The following is a 16,462-nucleotide window of genomic DNA, read 5'->3' on the forward strand; positions in this document are numbered from 1 at the left end:
GTTTTTAACCCTGTTCTTAATGTGTATAATGCAAATAACTGTACACTGGATATTGTTAATTAGTCACATACATAGGTTATAGAAATGTTATTGTTTATATTATTCTTCACTGTTTACCTGAGCACACGACTCCTACATCCTCCTTGTGTTTACAGTCATGTTTTCCCCAGCCTGGAGAAGAGCAGCTCCACAGGGACGTCTCATTCCCCTCACACTCCACCTCATCCAGCCATATGGGTCCAGAACCAGGACCAAACCAGGCTGGTACCTGCTGGTTACTGAGGGCCACTCCACACTGCAGCTGTCTGCACACCACATGAGCATCTTTAATATCCCAGGAGTCATCACACACTGTCCCCCATGAGCCGCTGTGAAAAACCTCCAGCCTCCCTGCACAGTCTCCCCCAGAACCCACCAGCCTGATGGACCCGCGACCTGATATTCAGAGAAAGAAAAACACATTATTGACCACGAACAACTGAAGAATCTGCCCAGACGTTGTTTTTCTCACCATGGCAGGTGATTGACAGCTGTTGTGTGGAGCTGCAGTTGACGGTTTGTGGAGAGCTGCAGTTCCCCAGATGAGCATCACTCCCAGAGCACTGGAAGCCCGTCACACACTCATGACTGTGTTCAGGACTGGATGAAGAGGAGCCGTAGAAGTTCAGCACAGAGCCACAGCCCAGCTGTCTGCAGACCACAGAGGATTCAGTGAGACTCCAGGGGTCCAGCAGAACTTTCCTCCAGACCTGATGAATGAAAACTTCCCCCTCCCCCTCACACTGTCTCTCTCCAGATAACCGCACCAGACCATAATGACGAGCCAGAGAAGAATCTGGAGGGAAGATTTAATGTTGAACAAAGTATTGTAGTTACAGGTTACAGAAATGGTACTGCTAATTGATTTTTTTTTTCAGTATAAGCATTCATGACTCTCTTGATTAAATAAGTTTACCAGAGCAGATGACTCCAACATCTCGTCTATGAGAACATTCAGCTCGACTCCACGAAGAGATGGAACATTCTGAGAGCTTTGTTTCATTCCCGTCACAATCAAACACATCAGCCCAGATTTCACCACTTCCCTCTCCAAACCAGTCTGATCCCACAACAGACACAGCAATCCCACAATTCAGCTGTCTACAGAGGATACTGGCAGCTCTCATATCCCAGCATGCATCACACACTGTGCCCCATTTACTGCTATATTGAAGCTCCACTCTTCCAGAACAAGAGTCTGAACTGTTTACCAGCCTGAGATCAGTGTAACCTGGACAAAACATGAGAATTCTTTTAAACAGTGTAAAACAAGAGACAAGTGAATAGATCAGTAAAACTCTGCTAGCATAACACAAACAGTGCTGTTACTTTTAAAATGTTTTATTAAATCCCCAAAATAGTAACTAATCATGTTAAATTTATGAAAAAGTATGTTACTTTACTTTTGCAATACAGACGTGCTAAAGTTCTGTTGTGTTTGTCTCAAATTGGAATCAGTTTCTCCTAGTTTATAAATACTGGTTGTTGATAATGGCATGGTATTGTTTGAAATCTTGTATAATTAGTTAGCAAATTAATGCTCAATCCGGTTAGGTTATGTTTGACAACAGTGCAAGTGACACATATTTAGTAACTAAAAACACAATACAGAATAAACCATGCACGTTCTGTCTAGTGTGTTTTTGCACATTTTAGTGTACTGTTGTCTGCATGACAACATGGAGAAGAGAGAATTTCAGTAACGTAAAAAAGTATATTTGTAATCAATTAATTGAAAAGTAACTTAACTTAGATATAATGGTGTGCATAAAAAAGTAATGCATACTTTTTACTTCTGAAAATTCAGATTACGTAAATTGCATTACCTCCCATATGCACACACACACACACACACACAGACACACACACAAATACATGGAAAATATACTCAACCAGAACATATAACTCCAAGATCATTGTCATGGGAACAGTTGTTTTTGCTTAAAGATGTATGTGGACAAAAATATATATGAGATTCATTTCCTCTGCACTGAATTTCTTGTGTCCACATCTGAGCGTCTCCTTTGCCAAAAGCAGCTGCTCCCAGCACCTGTACAGGAGCCCCACAGTCCAGCTCTCTACACACAACCTCTGCATCCTGCTGGTCAAAGGCAGCATCACACACTGTGTGCCATGTGTTCCCATGAACCACCTCTATTCTCCCAGAGCAAAGGTGAGATCCGTTAATAAGTCTGGAATGTTTATGATCTGTTCATATTAAATAAAACCACACAAAATAGATTTATGCAGAGTGGCAATTTTAAGAGTATATTTAATACTCATAAAATTTGAATAAACATATTTTTAGTTTTATGAAATTGTGCCAATCTGTAGAGCAATGACAAAATCAACATCGCATCAGGATATATTTTTGCCCAAAAACATTACATGATATTAAATTACCAAAATAAAAAGAGCAAAATTCACTAATCAATTGCACCCTCCCAAAGCACCATTTACTTGCACACACAAACATGCACACAAAATCTTGCTGAACACAATTTGCGCAGCACTGTTGGGCCAGTCCTGAGTGCTGTATTGTGGAGGATGCAGTGGACCATCACTGGAACCTGACAGACTCTGCTGGTACTGCACAGCATTGCCCAATCACAGAGATCACAAAAAAAAGACCCTTTTAAATAAATGTTCATTTAACCACTTAATTCACATAATAAGCCCTATTTAGATAGAAAGTAGGTGTGTTTGTGTGCTCCCAAATGTTTTGAAGATTAATCTCATTCACCTGAACAAATGACTCCAACATCTTGACGATGATCACAGACAGGTTTACCCCATCCTGCTGATCCACAATTCTTCAGTGTAAATTCTGATCCAGTACACATGACAGTACTCAGCCAGATTGGTCCTGATCCTGATCCAAAATGAGCATCACCCAGAACATCTACAGGTTCTCCACAGTCCAGCTCTCTACACACCACTGCAGCATCAGCCATATCCCAGAAATGCTCACACACTGTTCCCCACTGACCTCTATGAAGAACCTCCACTCTACCAGCACAGCGACTGTGACCACCAACCAGCCTCACATTTACACGGTCTGTATATTGAACAAAGAGAATGAAACAAAGAAATACTGAAGGACAGAAAGAAAGAAAAGTTCTTCAAAAAAAATGACAAAAAAAACCTTACAAAATACAAAAATGATTTTACTCAATTAAAGGAAATTAATTCTAACCTGCGCACACCAGTCCAACATCACTGTCATGAGAACAGTTGCTTTCATGTGATGGTGATGTTGGACAGAGGTGAATCTGAGATTCGTCTCCTCTGCACTGAATCTCTTGTTTCCACATCTGAGCGTCTCCTTTATCAAAAGCAGCAGCTCCCAGCACCTGTACAGGAGCCCCACAGTCCAGCTCTCTACACACAACCTCTGCATCCTGCTGGTCAAAGGCAGCGTCACACACTGACATCCACGTCTGATCATGAAGTATCTCTAACCTCCCAGAGCAGCGAGAACCTCCAACCAGCCTGACTCCTGAACAATTTACTAGAATATTAGCCATTTATTAGTACTAATTAAGCACATATTAATGCCTTATTCTACACGACCTTATTCTACATCCCTAATCCAACCCAACACCTAAACTTAACAACTACCTTACTTACTATTAATAAGCAGCAAATTAGGAATTTATTGAGCGAAAAGTCATAGTTAATAGTGAATAAGTGTTCCCTATTGTAAAGTGTTACCGGATTATTAGTTAATTTAAAAGAAAAAAAATTAAATTGGAAATTTTTGAACTAAACAGTTAAAATAAATCCACATTTTAATGAGAGGTTGATTTGAGGCAGGTTGTTCATTACTGAGGACAGGTTTGAAGCAGTTTACCTGAGCAGATGACTCCAGCATCTCCAATAGGATCACAGCCTTGCCCACCTTGTCCTAATGAACCACAGTTCTTCAGTGTGGACTCTGATCCAGTACACATGGCAAAATTTGTCCAGATTGGTCCTGATCCTTGTCCAAAATGAGCACCACCCAGAGCATCTACAGGTTCTCCACAGTCCAGTTCTCTACACACCACTGCAGCATCAGCCATATCCCAACCAGCACCACACACTGTTCCCCACTGACCTCTGTGAAGAACCTCCACTCTACCAGCACAGCGACTGCTACCATTTAGCAGTCTCACTTTCACATGTTCTAAATATTGAACAGAGAGAATGACAGATGAAGATACAGTAGAGGACAGAGACAAATAAATATTGAAATTGTGAAGAAACACAGACATAAAAAATACTGCATTTATAAAAATGCTTTTTCTTTTACTTAAAGTAAAACATTTATACAAACCTGTACACATTAGTCCAACACCATAGTCATGAGAACAGTCGTTTTCATGTGATGGTGATGTTGGACAGAGGTGAATCTGAGACTCATTTCCTCTGCACTGAATCTCTTGTGTCCACATCTGAGCATCTCCTTTATCAAAAGCAGCTGCTCCCAGCACCTGTACAGGAGCCCCACAGTCCAGCTCTCTACACACAACCTCTGCATCCTGCTGGTCAAAGGCAGCGGCACACACTGACATCCACGTCTGATTATGAAGGATCTCTAACCTCCCAGAGCAGCGAGAACCTCCAAGCAGCCTGACTTCTGAAACAACACAGATCATTTACATAGTTGTTAACACCAGCAGCAATAATAACAGTAGATTTAAAGAAAAAATATTCCTTAAATTTAGATTTCTTAGAGATATATTTTTTACATCTCTGAAACAATTTTTTAGCAAAACATTTACAGTACAGTATTTACATTTACAGTATTTCTGATAATTTCATAACAAAGAAAAACACTCATCACACATACACGAGTGGAATTCTTATCACTCAGACAAAAAAACATTTAGGGAGAAAAACACTACAAAAAGCACTAGCTAATGCTTTTTAACTAAGACACAGAAAAAACGTTAAGGAGTTGAAACTTTTTGTAGAGTTAATTAACAATTTTCAGTACACACGGAAGAGATGTACAGATGTTACATCTGATACAGAGGTTGTTTTTTTTTTTTTTTTGGTATACATGTACAACCTAAAAAAAATATTAGAGTTTATTAGACTTTAAAATCAGAGAAAAATATTAGAGAGTGATGTAGTAATTTGGAACAGCTCACCTGAGCAGATGACTCCAGAAACTTTAGAATGAAGACAGGGAGATTTACCCCATCCTGATAAGCCACAGTTTTTCAGCGTAGACTCTGATCCAGTACACATGACAGTACTCATCCAGATCGGTCCTGTTCCTAATCCAAAATGAGCATCACCCAGAGCATCTACAGGTTCTCCACAGTCCAGCTCTCTACACACCACTGCAGCATCAACCAAATCCCAGCTATCATCACACACTGTTCCCCACTGATCTCTATGAAGAACCTCCACTCTACCAGCACAGCGACTGTGACCACCAACCAACCTCACATTTACACGGTCTGTTAATTTAATAGATGAATAACAGACAAATTGAAGAGGAAAAAAAGGGAAAAAATACAGCTCTAATAAATATATTAATAAATGATCAAAATGTACTTTAGATAATGTGTGACAGTCAGCAGCAGCATAATATAATTGCTTAATGTTTAATTTGAGATTAGTTTACTCATTGATTCAAAGTATAAACCTACCAGAGGTGATGAGTTTTATCAGAAACATCAGCATTAGACAGGTCTTCATCTTCTCCATCTGCTCAACTATTTCATCAGCTCAAAATGCAGCACAAGTTTCTCCGCAGCTCCCTCAAACACTCTGAAGAAACTGGCTCCTGTCAGCCCCCTAAAGAGAGAGTATGTGCCAAAACTTTCCAATCAAGATCATCATTACCTTATTAGAAACAACAGAGGATCTCATCAAACAACTTCACTGACAAATCAGAGGAGACATTTCTGATTTTCACCATATATATCAATAGAACGTCACAGCTGAAAAGGACTCCTCCTCCTCCATATAGAGACTTTTCAGTGAGGATGCGCACACACATCTGCCAGAGGCAAAAATAGTCACACATCATACAGGAGACATTAAAGATTTCAGAGAGAGGAAGCACTCCAGGATATTTACAGCATCAACACCTGCTGAGATACAGAGACTGATAAAGGCTCACTTCAAACGTCATATCATCCTATTTTCCTCTTACAAATAAATACAGTAAAATTCCTTAAATTGTGACACAGAGCAAATAAAAACTTCTTATTCCATTTTCTCAAAAAAAAAACAAAAAAAATTTATATATACATACACACACTGCCGTTCAAAAGTTTGGGATCAGTAAGACTTGTAATGTTTTTTAAAGAAGTCTCTTATGCTCATCAAGGCTGCATTTATTTGATCAAAAATACAGAAAAAAACCAGTAATCTTGCAAAATGTTATTACTGTCACACTCCTGAGGAGCGGGGAGCGAGGAGGCGAGGAGACGTGGGAATAAACTTAAACAAACAGACTTTAATTAACCAAGAAGCAGGGAATGCATGAGACTCAAAATGACGTTAGACACTGAACACTAGACACAGGAAACACTGGGCTTAAGTAAACTGAACATAACAAGGATGATTAGGGGAACACAGGTGAATCCAATGGAACTCAATCAACACGAGGAGAAACTGGGTCACGGGGAGCACATGGGTAGCAAAACACAACAACACAGGAACACAAGAACAGTCCATAGGCGTGACATTACCTCCTCCTCCCAGAAGGCGTGTCCAAGCGCCTCATAACTTCCAACGGGAAGGGGGGGGTGGGCGCTCTGTAGGCCTCTAGGGACAGGCTTACATGGGACGGAAGGCCTCCAGGGCGGTACTCGTTCTGGGAACCATGGCGGATCAGGCAGTTCAGGGAGCCATGGCGGAGCAGGTAGACCAGGGAGTCCTGGAGGAGTAGGCAGCTCGGGGAGTCATTGCGGAGCAGGCAGTTCAGGAGGCCATGGCGGAGCAGGAACCCTCTCTGGGCTGGACGTGGGAACAGGAGCCCTCTCTGGGCAGGGTGTAGGAGCAGGAGACCTCTCTGGGCTTAACTTGGGAACAGGAGCCCTCTCTGGGCTGGACTTGGAAACTGGGGCTAGAGCCATGTCTTGACTCTGGTCTGGGGCTGGAGCCGACACTGGAGCGGACTCAGGGGCTGGTCCCGACACTGGAGCGGACTCAGGGGCTGGAACCCACAGTCTCTTTCTCTGCATTTTCCTTTTTTGGGCAGAGGTGAAGGAGGTAACTGCTGTCATCCTAGGGCTTGGGAGTGAATTGACCGGCGGGCCTGACAATGGAGCGGCCAGTGGACTCAACGATGGAGCGGCTGGCTGGAGCGGCTGGTGGGCTTGACTGCTGAGCGGCCGGCGGGCTTGTCTATGGAGCAGCCGGTGGACTGGACTTCGGATTGGCTGGAGGGCTTGACAATGGAGCGGCCGGCAGACTTGATGGAGGAGCGGTGGTTCTGGATCGGGGCTGGACACTGGAGGATACCTTCCCTCCAACTCCAGTCCAGTGGTGTCTGGGAGGTCTATGGGGTGATGGTAATTGGCGCCGATCCAGAACAAAGAATTAAGTGTGGCGTCATCCAATGCCATCTTAACGGCGAGCCCAGAGAATTCCCTGGCGAACTCCACAAAGGGAAGGTCCTTAGGGGCTAGGGCAGCGAATCTCGCAGCGGTTTCCATAATAACCGAGAGGGAAAAAAAGACTTTCAAAAACGGAAACAAAAAACGGGGAGAAGGGGCGCCGCTTACTGTTTGCAGGTTCGGTGTTCTGTTACACTCCTGAGGAGACGTGGGAATAAACTTAAACAAACAGACTTTAATTAACCAAGAAGCAGGGAATAAAGCTGAATTTCCATCAGCCAATTACTCCAGTTTAAAGTGTCACATGATCCTTAAGAAATCATTCTAATATGCTGATTTATTATTAGAATTATCAATGTTGGCAACAGTTGTGCTGCCAAATATTTTTTGGGAAACTGTGATACTTTTTTCAGGATTCTTTGATGAATAAAAAGTTAAAAAGAGCTTTTTTTTAACAGCATTTATTGAAAATCTTTTCTGACAATATAAATAACATATATAATATATAAATATAACCTACGCGCTCTCTCACCCTCCCGGCTATCTGCTATGGTTTCATCTTTGCTTCCTTCCCCTGAACAGTTATCATCTCTTGATGTTAACCGTGCTACTGATACTTTCTGCTCCACTCTTACGTCTTGTTTAGACACTGTCTGCCCCTTGTCTTCCAGGCCAGCTCGTACCACTCGCTTTGGATAAAAGCGTCTGCTAAATGACTAAATAAATAAATTAATTAATTAAATAAATCTTTGCTATCACTTCTGATCAATTTCGCTGAATAAAAGTTTTCATTTCTTTCAAAAAAAGAAAGAATAAAAATGTACTGACCCCAAACTTTTGAACTGTAGTGTATATTGTTAACAGGAATAAATTAGATTTTAATGTATATTAAAAAAGAAAAAAAAATATTTTACATCATAAGAATATTTCACAATATTAAATAGTTTTCCTGTATTTTTGATCAAATAAATGCAGCCTTGATGAGCATAAAAAACTCCTGTAAAAAACATTAAAAATCGTTCTGATCCCAAACGTTCGTTCGGTAGTGTATTTATTATGTATATATAAATACACATACATGCATGTGAATATTTAAGAAAAAAATTTTGTTTATACATGAAATATATTTATACATAATATAACTTATATGAATATAAATATATACATGTAAATATTTTCAAAATATATACTGTATGTGCGTGTATTTATATATACATAATAAATATTCACAGTACACACATATATTATATAAACTTTGACTTTTAAAACACTTCATTAAAACATCTAAAAAACAAACACTACATTATACCCCACACATATCACATTGCAATGTGTTCAGGAGGTATATAAGAAAATAATAATAAAAATAATAATTTCAAATAATAATAATAATGAGAGAGAAATTTATAAATAACTACATAATTCCCAAACTCACAAATTTCTGAAATTTACAATCTTGTTTCCCATTCTGGCATTATTATTAATTATTATTAGATATTAATTATGATGATGATCATCATTATTATTATGCGATTATATGATTATTATTATGTGATTATATGATTATTATTGTCAATTCAATTTTAATGTTTATTGTTAGAAAACACAAATCCATGTCTTACTGTAAAAATAACAGCGCATGGGCTTCTGCGTTGAAAGTAGCAATGCGTTACTCAATCAAACGATGGCAGAAAAATAAATAAAATTCTAAAGACAAGCGGCAACTCCGGCAATTTCGTACTGCAATGCGTTAGTCTTCCAATAGATGGCAGCAAAACACTTATTCCAGAAACGAGCTGAAAAGTGTCTTGTGCTTGTGTTAGGACAGGAGAGAGCCTCTCAATATTAAACACTTACAAATTGTTCAGTTCTTTTTCAAAATAATGAAATCTCAATTATCTTTTTCTGATCAAACAGACATTTTTATTGTGGTAAAATGTTTTGGTAAAAAAGCCTGAAATTAAACAAAGAAACATAATAGTGCTTCATAATAGATTGAGATCTGAGAGATGCAAGATACTGAGAATTTATTATTATTAACCATTGTAGGAGACAAACAGCTGATTTATCAACAATAAATTAAGAGGAGGCATTTTATATATCAGCACAGTGACAATCAACCTTTTTTTAAAGTTATTAAAGAAAAATAAGAGAGACCTAAGTTAGTACGAGTTACAGATGGCATGTTTAGCCTTTTAAGACAGTGCATGAAAAATAATAATCATCACTGAAATCCATCCAGGTCAGTGAATACAATACAGCAGGTTGCAAACACCATCTCTCGGGTGTGTTTGTGCACTTTACTATTTTCTTAACCTCCTAGGGGTTTTTACTGTCCAAAGCAGAACTTCACAGAGGCTCCATCTTCATTGCCTAGTGTTAACCAATTCCACCAACATCTGTCCATAAGCACTGAATCAGCAGAAAATTCCAACTCAAAATCAAATCAGACGTCCACAGATGAAATAATCAGCACATGTTCCAGCAGCAGATCACATCCCGGAGGCTCGTAGACCCCGTTTCTGCATGACCAGGGTTTCTGCAGGATTTTAAAGCTCAAATTTAAGACCTTTTTAAGACCTGCACAAAAGTGTGCACCATCTTTTGAGTCAAATTCTTGCATTTGGGCAGTTACCAAGCAAATAAAATCAGTATCAACAAAATTGATATTTGCAATGCAGAGGAAACACAGAAGCTGCATTAGAAGTGGCATTTAGATGTATTTACACACTGTTTAATGCAGCTCAGAGGGACATGGAATACTTTAAATTAACCTGCAGTTACAAATGCATAAATAATGTTTTGATATTTTAAACATAAAAACTGATGTTTGAAATTATTTTAAAAATGAAAAGGTACCTTAAATGTGAAATTAAAACCGCCAGTAGGTGGCAGCAAGTCACTGTTCTTCATTCAGGAACGAAACACCGTCCTGTTGCTCAGTGACGCAGAACAACGCAGTGGCTGTGTTTGGAATGATTTTTGTTGGAGAAATAGAGCAAATATGGAAATATGGCGTCTAAAACGTAAGTCTCTTAAAGGTCACATATTTTACACCTTTCTGGAGTTTTATTTTAGGTTTTGATGTCCTTAAGAATATATATTTGCGGTATAAGTACCAAAAACCATCTCAATATGTTTTTACAGCTCCTCTCTCAGGAGCTCTGCTGAGAACAGGTTGATTTTGGCCTAGTCTCAGCCTCAGACGTCACGCCCACGGACCGTTGGCTAAACGTCTGATGCATATGGCACACAAAAGTGGAAACACTTCAGGAGTTTCGAAGTCGTCATTGGATTGGTTGAATTCTACAGGATTTCCGGGAGACGTGTGTCGCGTTCTTTAACATACCGCCTGGAAACAAAGATGCCGTGACGCCAAACCCCCTCACGAAAGAAGAAAGCTGTCGTGTTTACAACTGTGACAACGAGCGCTTATCAGGATCAACTAAACGCTGGAGTTTCAAAAGTAAGTGAAATATTTAAAGTTTGCGGTATAAATATGGTCAGGGGTTCACTTCATTTCCTTTTTTTTTACTCAGTAATTAATGTGTTTTAAAATGTAGCGAAGTACAAAACTTCAAACAAAATATACTTAAGTAAAAGTAAAATTACAGATTTTAAAAATTACTTTCAAAAGTATAAGTACACAAAAAAGCTACTCAATTACAGTAACGCGAGTAAATGTAATTCGTTACTTTCCACCTCTGGCAAAAGATACATCCATAAACCTTAGTCAGGTTAGACACATACTGAATTTAAGCTACTTTAAAGCAGATGAATACAAGGCTGTGAGGTGTAGTCTTACGGTCTTTAAAATGTCACACACTGTATATAAATGCTCTATCATGTAATTTTCACAACTCACAGCTTTCAAAACAGTTTGATGGAGTTTTTGTCTACTAATTTTTTTTTTGGAAGATTTTCATCAGCTGAACAACCGGTATGTTGTTAAACAACAGTACAATCCTTTGAATGCATGTACTTCTTTTCCTCACAGCATCTTTTTATTTTCAGTCAAAAATTAAATATGGCGATACCCTGACAAGGGTCTATGCTCCCTCCAAAAATCGATCAGATGAATATATCTCATTAGGACAGGATGTGACACGATCATTGAATTCGAACGTGCCTTGTTCTGGAGGCAGCATTTTTTTCAGCTTCAAGACAAATGACTATTAAGAAAAGATGGACAGCATGTCTGTATTTCCCTCCACTGTAGAAAAACGAAGCCAAAATGTCCCAGAAATGGCCGCTGTCATCTTACACTGATGACGTCATTAGGAGCCAGAGTCTATGCAGTAGTGATCATGAGGTGGAGCCACAGAATCAAAGTCCCACCCAAACTCCCAAAGACCCAATCACAACCCATTTTATAGCATCAAATAACTAACTAACGTCAAATAAGTAAATAAGCATCTGGTTTATTTCTTTTTTTTTGTTTTAATTAGATAAGACAGAACAAGGAAATTCCTCCAAGTTTAAGAGGGTGATAAGGCACAGAAACAACTATTTTTACGAGAAAAAAATAATTAGCATGATTTTATGCATTTATCATGCATGTGTTGAAATGTGTGTTAAGGGGAAAAAAAGAAGCAAAGAAATGGTACTAAAGTAATTTCAAACTTGTGCAAAGCAAGCAATTGATTTTTACAAAATGCAAGCTACTGAACTCATCAATAAAAACAAATTTAAAACCTGAAGTGGCTATGTAAGATCATTTAAACCCAAATCTAAAGCTGTTAAATTGTGATTTAATTAACCAAAGCAGTGGGTGTGGCCACTACATACAGTCCTGCCCTCATTTTGTGACTCCTCCCCCCACATCATCATAGTCTGTTATGAAAAAACAAAAGCAAATATATCATCTTAAATGTTGTATTCAATATTTAAAATTTATACATTTATTTGAGCTAATTATTATTTAATAAATGGAAACTTAAAAGAACTTACCCAACAGGTTTCTCTCATCTTCATTGCTGTTCTTCACATCATCATACTCCTCCTGATCTCCCTCTGATACACATGTGAAATAAAACCTCACATTGTAATGTGTACCACAGCTTGTGTCATTGATCTCTTACTCCTCATGACTGTCAGAGACTATTAGATTAAACCTGATAACGCCATGATGATTCATTGATGGTATAAACACATGTTCAATATTTCATAGAAACAAAATCTGGTTCGGTGTGACTCACCTGTTACAGCTTGAGAGTCCTGTCCAGTAATGATGACATCATCATAATGCTCTGGTGTGTCCACTGCATACACATGGACATATAGACAGAACAAAGGTTGCATTTTATTGGTACTGAGCATCACTTTAAAGGGACTGTGTTAGAAAATGCCTTTAAAAAATAAACAATAAAAAAAGTAACAACACCTTTAATATCAGAGTTGTGTTCAGTGGTGATGACATCATCATAGCTCTCAGGTGTGTCTTCTACAAATTTAACACGAGTCAAATCACACCAAATAAACCTGAATGTATATTTTCTTAATTTAATATATAGACTATAGAAAAACAGATATAGCGCCAGATTTACTAACAGTTTGTCCATCGTTTGTCATTTAAAAAAAACTACTGTCAGGATTCGCAAAAGACACGCAGTTAAACATAACCGATTTAAAAAAAAAAAAAAATGTGATGCAAAATTAATGAGAGGAGAGTATTTAAATGCAAACTGATTTACTAAGGTTTGCAGTAGTCAATTTACAAGTGTTAACACATTTTGCACATGTGTTGTTAGTAGATTACCTGCACATGATTATCGTCTATTAGCAAACTTTTACTGCTCTTGGTAGGGGGCAGTCGTGGCCTAATGGTTAATAGGGAGTCAGACTTGTAACCCCGAAGGTTGCGGGTTCGAGTCTCAGGTCCGGGGAGTGAATAACCAGCACTCTCTTCCTCCCTCAATACCACGACTGAGGTGAGACCCTTGAGCAAGGCACCGAACCCCCAACTGCTCCCCGGGCGCCGCAGCAATATGGCTGCCCACTGCCCTGGGTGTGTGTTCACGGCGTGTGTGTGTGTGTGTGTGTTCACTACTGTGTGTGTGTGCACTTGGATGGGTTTAATGCAGAGCACAAATTCCAAGTATGGGTCACCATACTTGGCCACTTCTCACTTCACTAGATTGCGTTAGTCATTACAGAGCTGATCCAATGTTTAATTTGCTCATTGTCAGTAGATCAACTACGGAACTTTCCACTCCCATCAGCACTTTATAGGATTGCGTTCTCATGCTAATTTACCCTGTTTAATAAATCTGGCCCATAGAATTACAACTACAGTACAGAACTGCACCTGTCTCATGATCTGGTTTCAGTCCATCAGTGATGACATCATCATAGTATCCCGGTGTGAATTCATTCACCATCTCTTCAACATCAAAGCAAAATACTATTAGAAATAAAATGCTCTTGCTGGTCATTATCATTTTAATCAAGTAATGATACTTAAGTAAAAGTAAAATTACAGATTTTAAAAATTACTTTCAAAAGTATAAGTACACAAAAAAGCTACTCAATTACAGTAACGCGAGTAAATGTAATTCGTTACTTTCCACCTCTGGCAAAAGATACATCCATAAACCTTAGTCAGGTTAGACACATACTGAATTTAAGCTACTTTAAAGCAGATGAATACAAGGCTGTGAGGTGTAGTCTTACGGTCTTTAAAATGTCACACACTGTATATAAATGCTCTATCATGTAATTTTCACAACTCACAGCTTTCAAAACAGTTTGATGGAGTTTTTGTCTACTAATTTTTTTTTTGGAAGATTTTCATCAGCTGAACAACCGGTATGTTGTTAAACAACAGTACAATCCTTTGAATGCATGTACTTCTTTTCCTCACAGCATCTTTTTATTTTCAGTCAAAAATTAAATATGGCGATACCCTGACAAGGGTCTATGCTCCCTCCAAAAATCGATCAGATGAATATATCTCATTAGGACAGGATGTGACACGATCATTGAATTCGAACGTGCCTTGTTCTGGAGGCAGCATTTTTTTCAGCTTCAAGACAAATGACTATTAAGAAAAGATGGACAGCATGTCTGTATTTCCCTCCACTGTAGAAAAACGAAGCCAAAATGTCCCAGAAATGGCCGCTGTCATCTTACACTGATGACGTCATTAGGAGCCAGAGTCTATGCAGTAGTGATCATGAGGTGGAGCCACAGAATCAAAGTCCCACCCAAACTCCCAAAGACCCAATCACAACCCATTTTATAGCATCAAATAACTAACTAACGTCAAATAAGTAAATAAGCATCTGGTTTATTTCTTTTTTTTTGTTTTAATTAGATAAGACAGAACAAGGAAATTCCTCCAAGTTTAAGAGGGTGATAAGGCACAGAAACAACTATTTTTACGAGAAAAAAATAATTAGCATGATTTTATGCATTTATCATGCATGTGTTGAAATGTGTGTTAAGGGGAAAAAAAGAAGCAAAGAAATGGTACTAAAGTAATTTCAAACTTGTGCAAAGCAAGCAATTGATTTTTACAAAATGCAAGCTACTGAACTCATCAATAAAAACAAATTTAAAACCTGAAGTGGCTATGTAAGATCATTTAAACCCAAATCTAAAGCTGTTAAATTGTGATTTAATTAACCAAAGCAGTGGGTGTGGCCACTACATACAGTCCTGCCCTCATTTTGTGACTCCTCCCCCCACATCATCATAGTCTGTTATGAAAAAACAAAAGCAAATATATCATCTTAAATGTTGTATTCAATATTTAAAATTTATACATTTATTTGAGCTAATTATTATTTAATAAATGGAAACTTAAAAGAACTTACCCAACAGGTTTCTCTCATCTTCATTGCTGTTCTTCACATCATCATACTCCTCCTGATCTCCCTCTGATACACATGTGAAATAAAACCTCGCATTGTAATGTGTACCACAGCTTGTGTCATTGATCTCTTACTCCTCATGACTGTCAGAGACTATTAGATTAAACCTGATAACGCCATGATGATTCATTGATGGTATAAACACATGTTCAATATTTCATAGAAACAAAATCTGGTTCGGTGTGACTCACCTGTTACAGCTTGAGAGTCCTGTCCAGTAATGATGACATCATCATAATGCTCTGGTGTGTCCACTGCATACACATGGACATATAGACAGAACAAAGGTTGCATTTTATTGGTACTGAGCATCACTTTAAAGGGACTGTGTTAGAAAATGCCTTTAAAAAATAAACAATAAAAAAAGTAACAACACCTTTAATATCAGAGTTGTGTTCAGTGGTGATGACATCATCATAGCTCTCAGGTGTGTCTTCTACAAATTTAACACGAGTCAAATCACACCAAATAAACCTGAATGTATATTTTCTTAATTTAATATATAGACTATAGAAAAACAGATATAGCGCCAGATTTACTAACAGTTTGTCTCAGCACAAACCATCGTTTGTCATTTAAAAAAAACTACTGTCAGGATTCGCAAAAGACACGCAGTTAAACATAACCGATTTAAAAAAAAAAAAAAATGTGATGCAAAATTAATGAGAGGAGAGTATTTAAATGCAAACTGATTTACTAAGGTTTGCAGTAGTCAATTTACAAGTGTTAACACATTTTGCACATGTGTTGTTAGTAGATTACCTGCACATGATTATCGTCTATTAGCAAACTTTTACTGCTCTTGGTAGGGGGCAGTCGTGGCCTAATGGTTAATAGGGAGTCAGACTTGTAACCCCGAAGGTTGCGGGTTCGAGTCTCAGGTCCGGGGAGTGAATAACCAGCACTCTCTTCCTCCCTCAATACCACGACTGAGGTGAGACCCTTGAGCAAGGCACCAAACCCCCAACTGCTCCCCGGGCGCCG

The 16,462-nt window shown here is 38.6% G+C and overlaps 1 protein-coding gene and 1 pseudogene across 1 annotated transcript; both read right to left on the reverse strand.

Annotated features, from left to right (window-relative positions):
* Window positions 1-117: 117 nt before the first annotated feature.
* LOC107724548 (deleted in malignant brain tumors 1 protein-like) lies at window positions 118-7,613 on the reverse strand (the record flags this gene model as incomplete). Its single annotated transcript, XM_016533531.1, has 10 exons — window positions 7,213-7,613; window positions 4,624-4,660; window positions 4,358-4,514; window positions 3,893-4,207; window positions 3,236-3,538; window positions 2,783-3,097; window positions 1,933-2,247; window positions 956-1,270; window positions 512-835; window positions 118-435 (listed from the first exon to the last, which is right to left on the reverse strand). Coding segments are annotated over exons 1-10 (2,800 nt in total), but the record flags the coding sequence as incomplete, so codon positions are not given.
* A 4,789-nt stretch (window positions 7,614-12,402) lies between these two features.
* Window positions 12,403-16,462, reverse strand: part of LOC107724549 (scavenger receptor cysteine-rich type 1 protein M130-like) — an 11,536-nt pseudogene continuing 7,476 nt past the window's right edge.

Source organism: Sinocyclocheilus rhinocerous, unplaced genomic scaffold, assembly GCF_001515625.1.
Source record: "Sinocyclocheilus rhinocerous isolate Xijiao unplaced genomic scaffold, SAMN03320098_v1.1 scaffold2410, whole genome shotgun sequence".
Taxonomy (NCBI): domain Eukaryota; kingdom Metazoa; phylum Chordata; class Actinopteri; order Cypriniformes; family Cyprinidae; genus Sinocyclocheilus; species Sinocyclocheilus rhinocerous.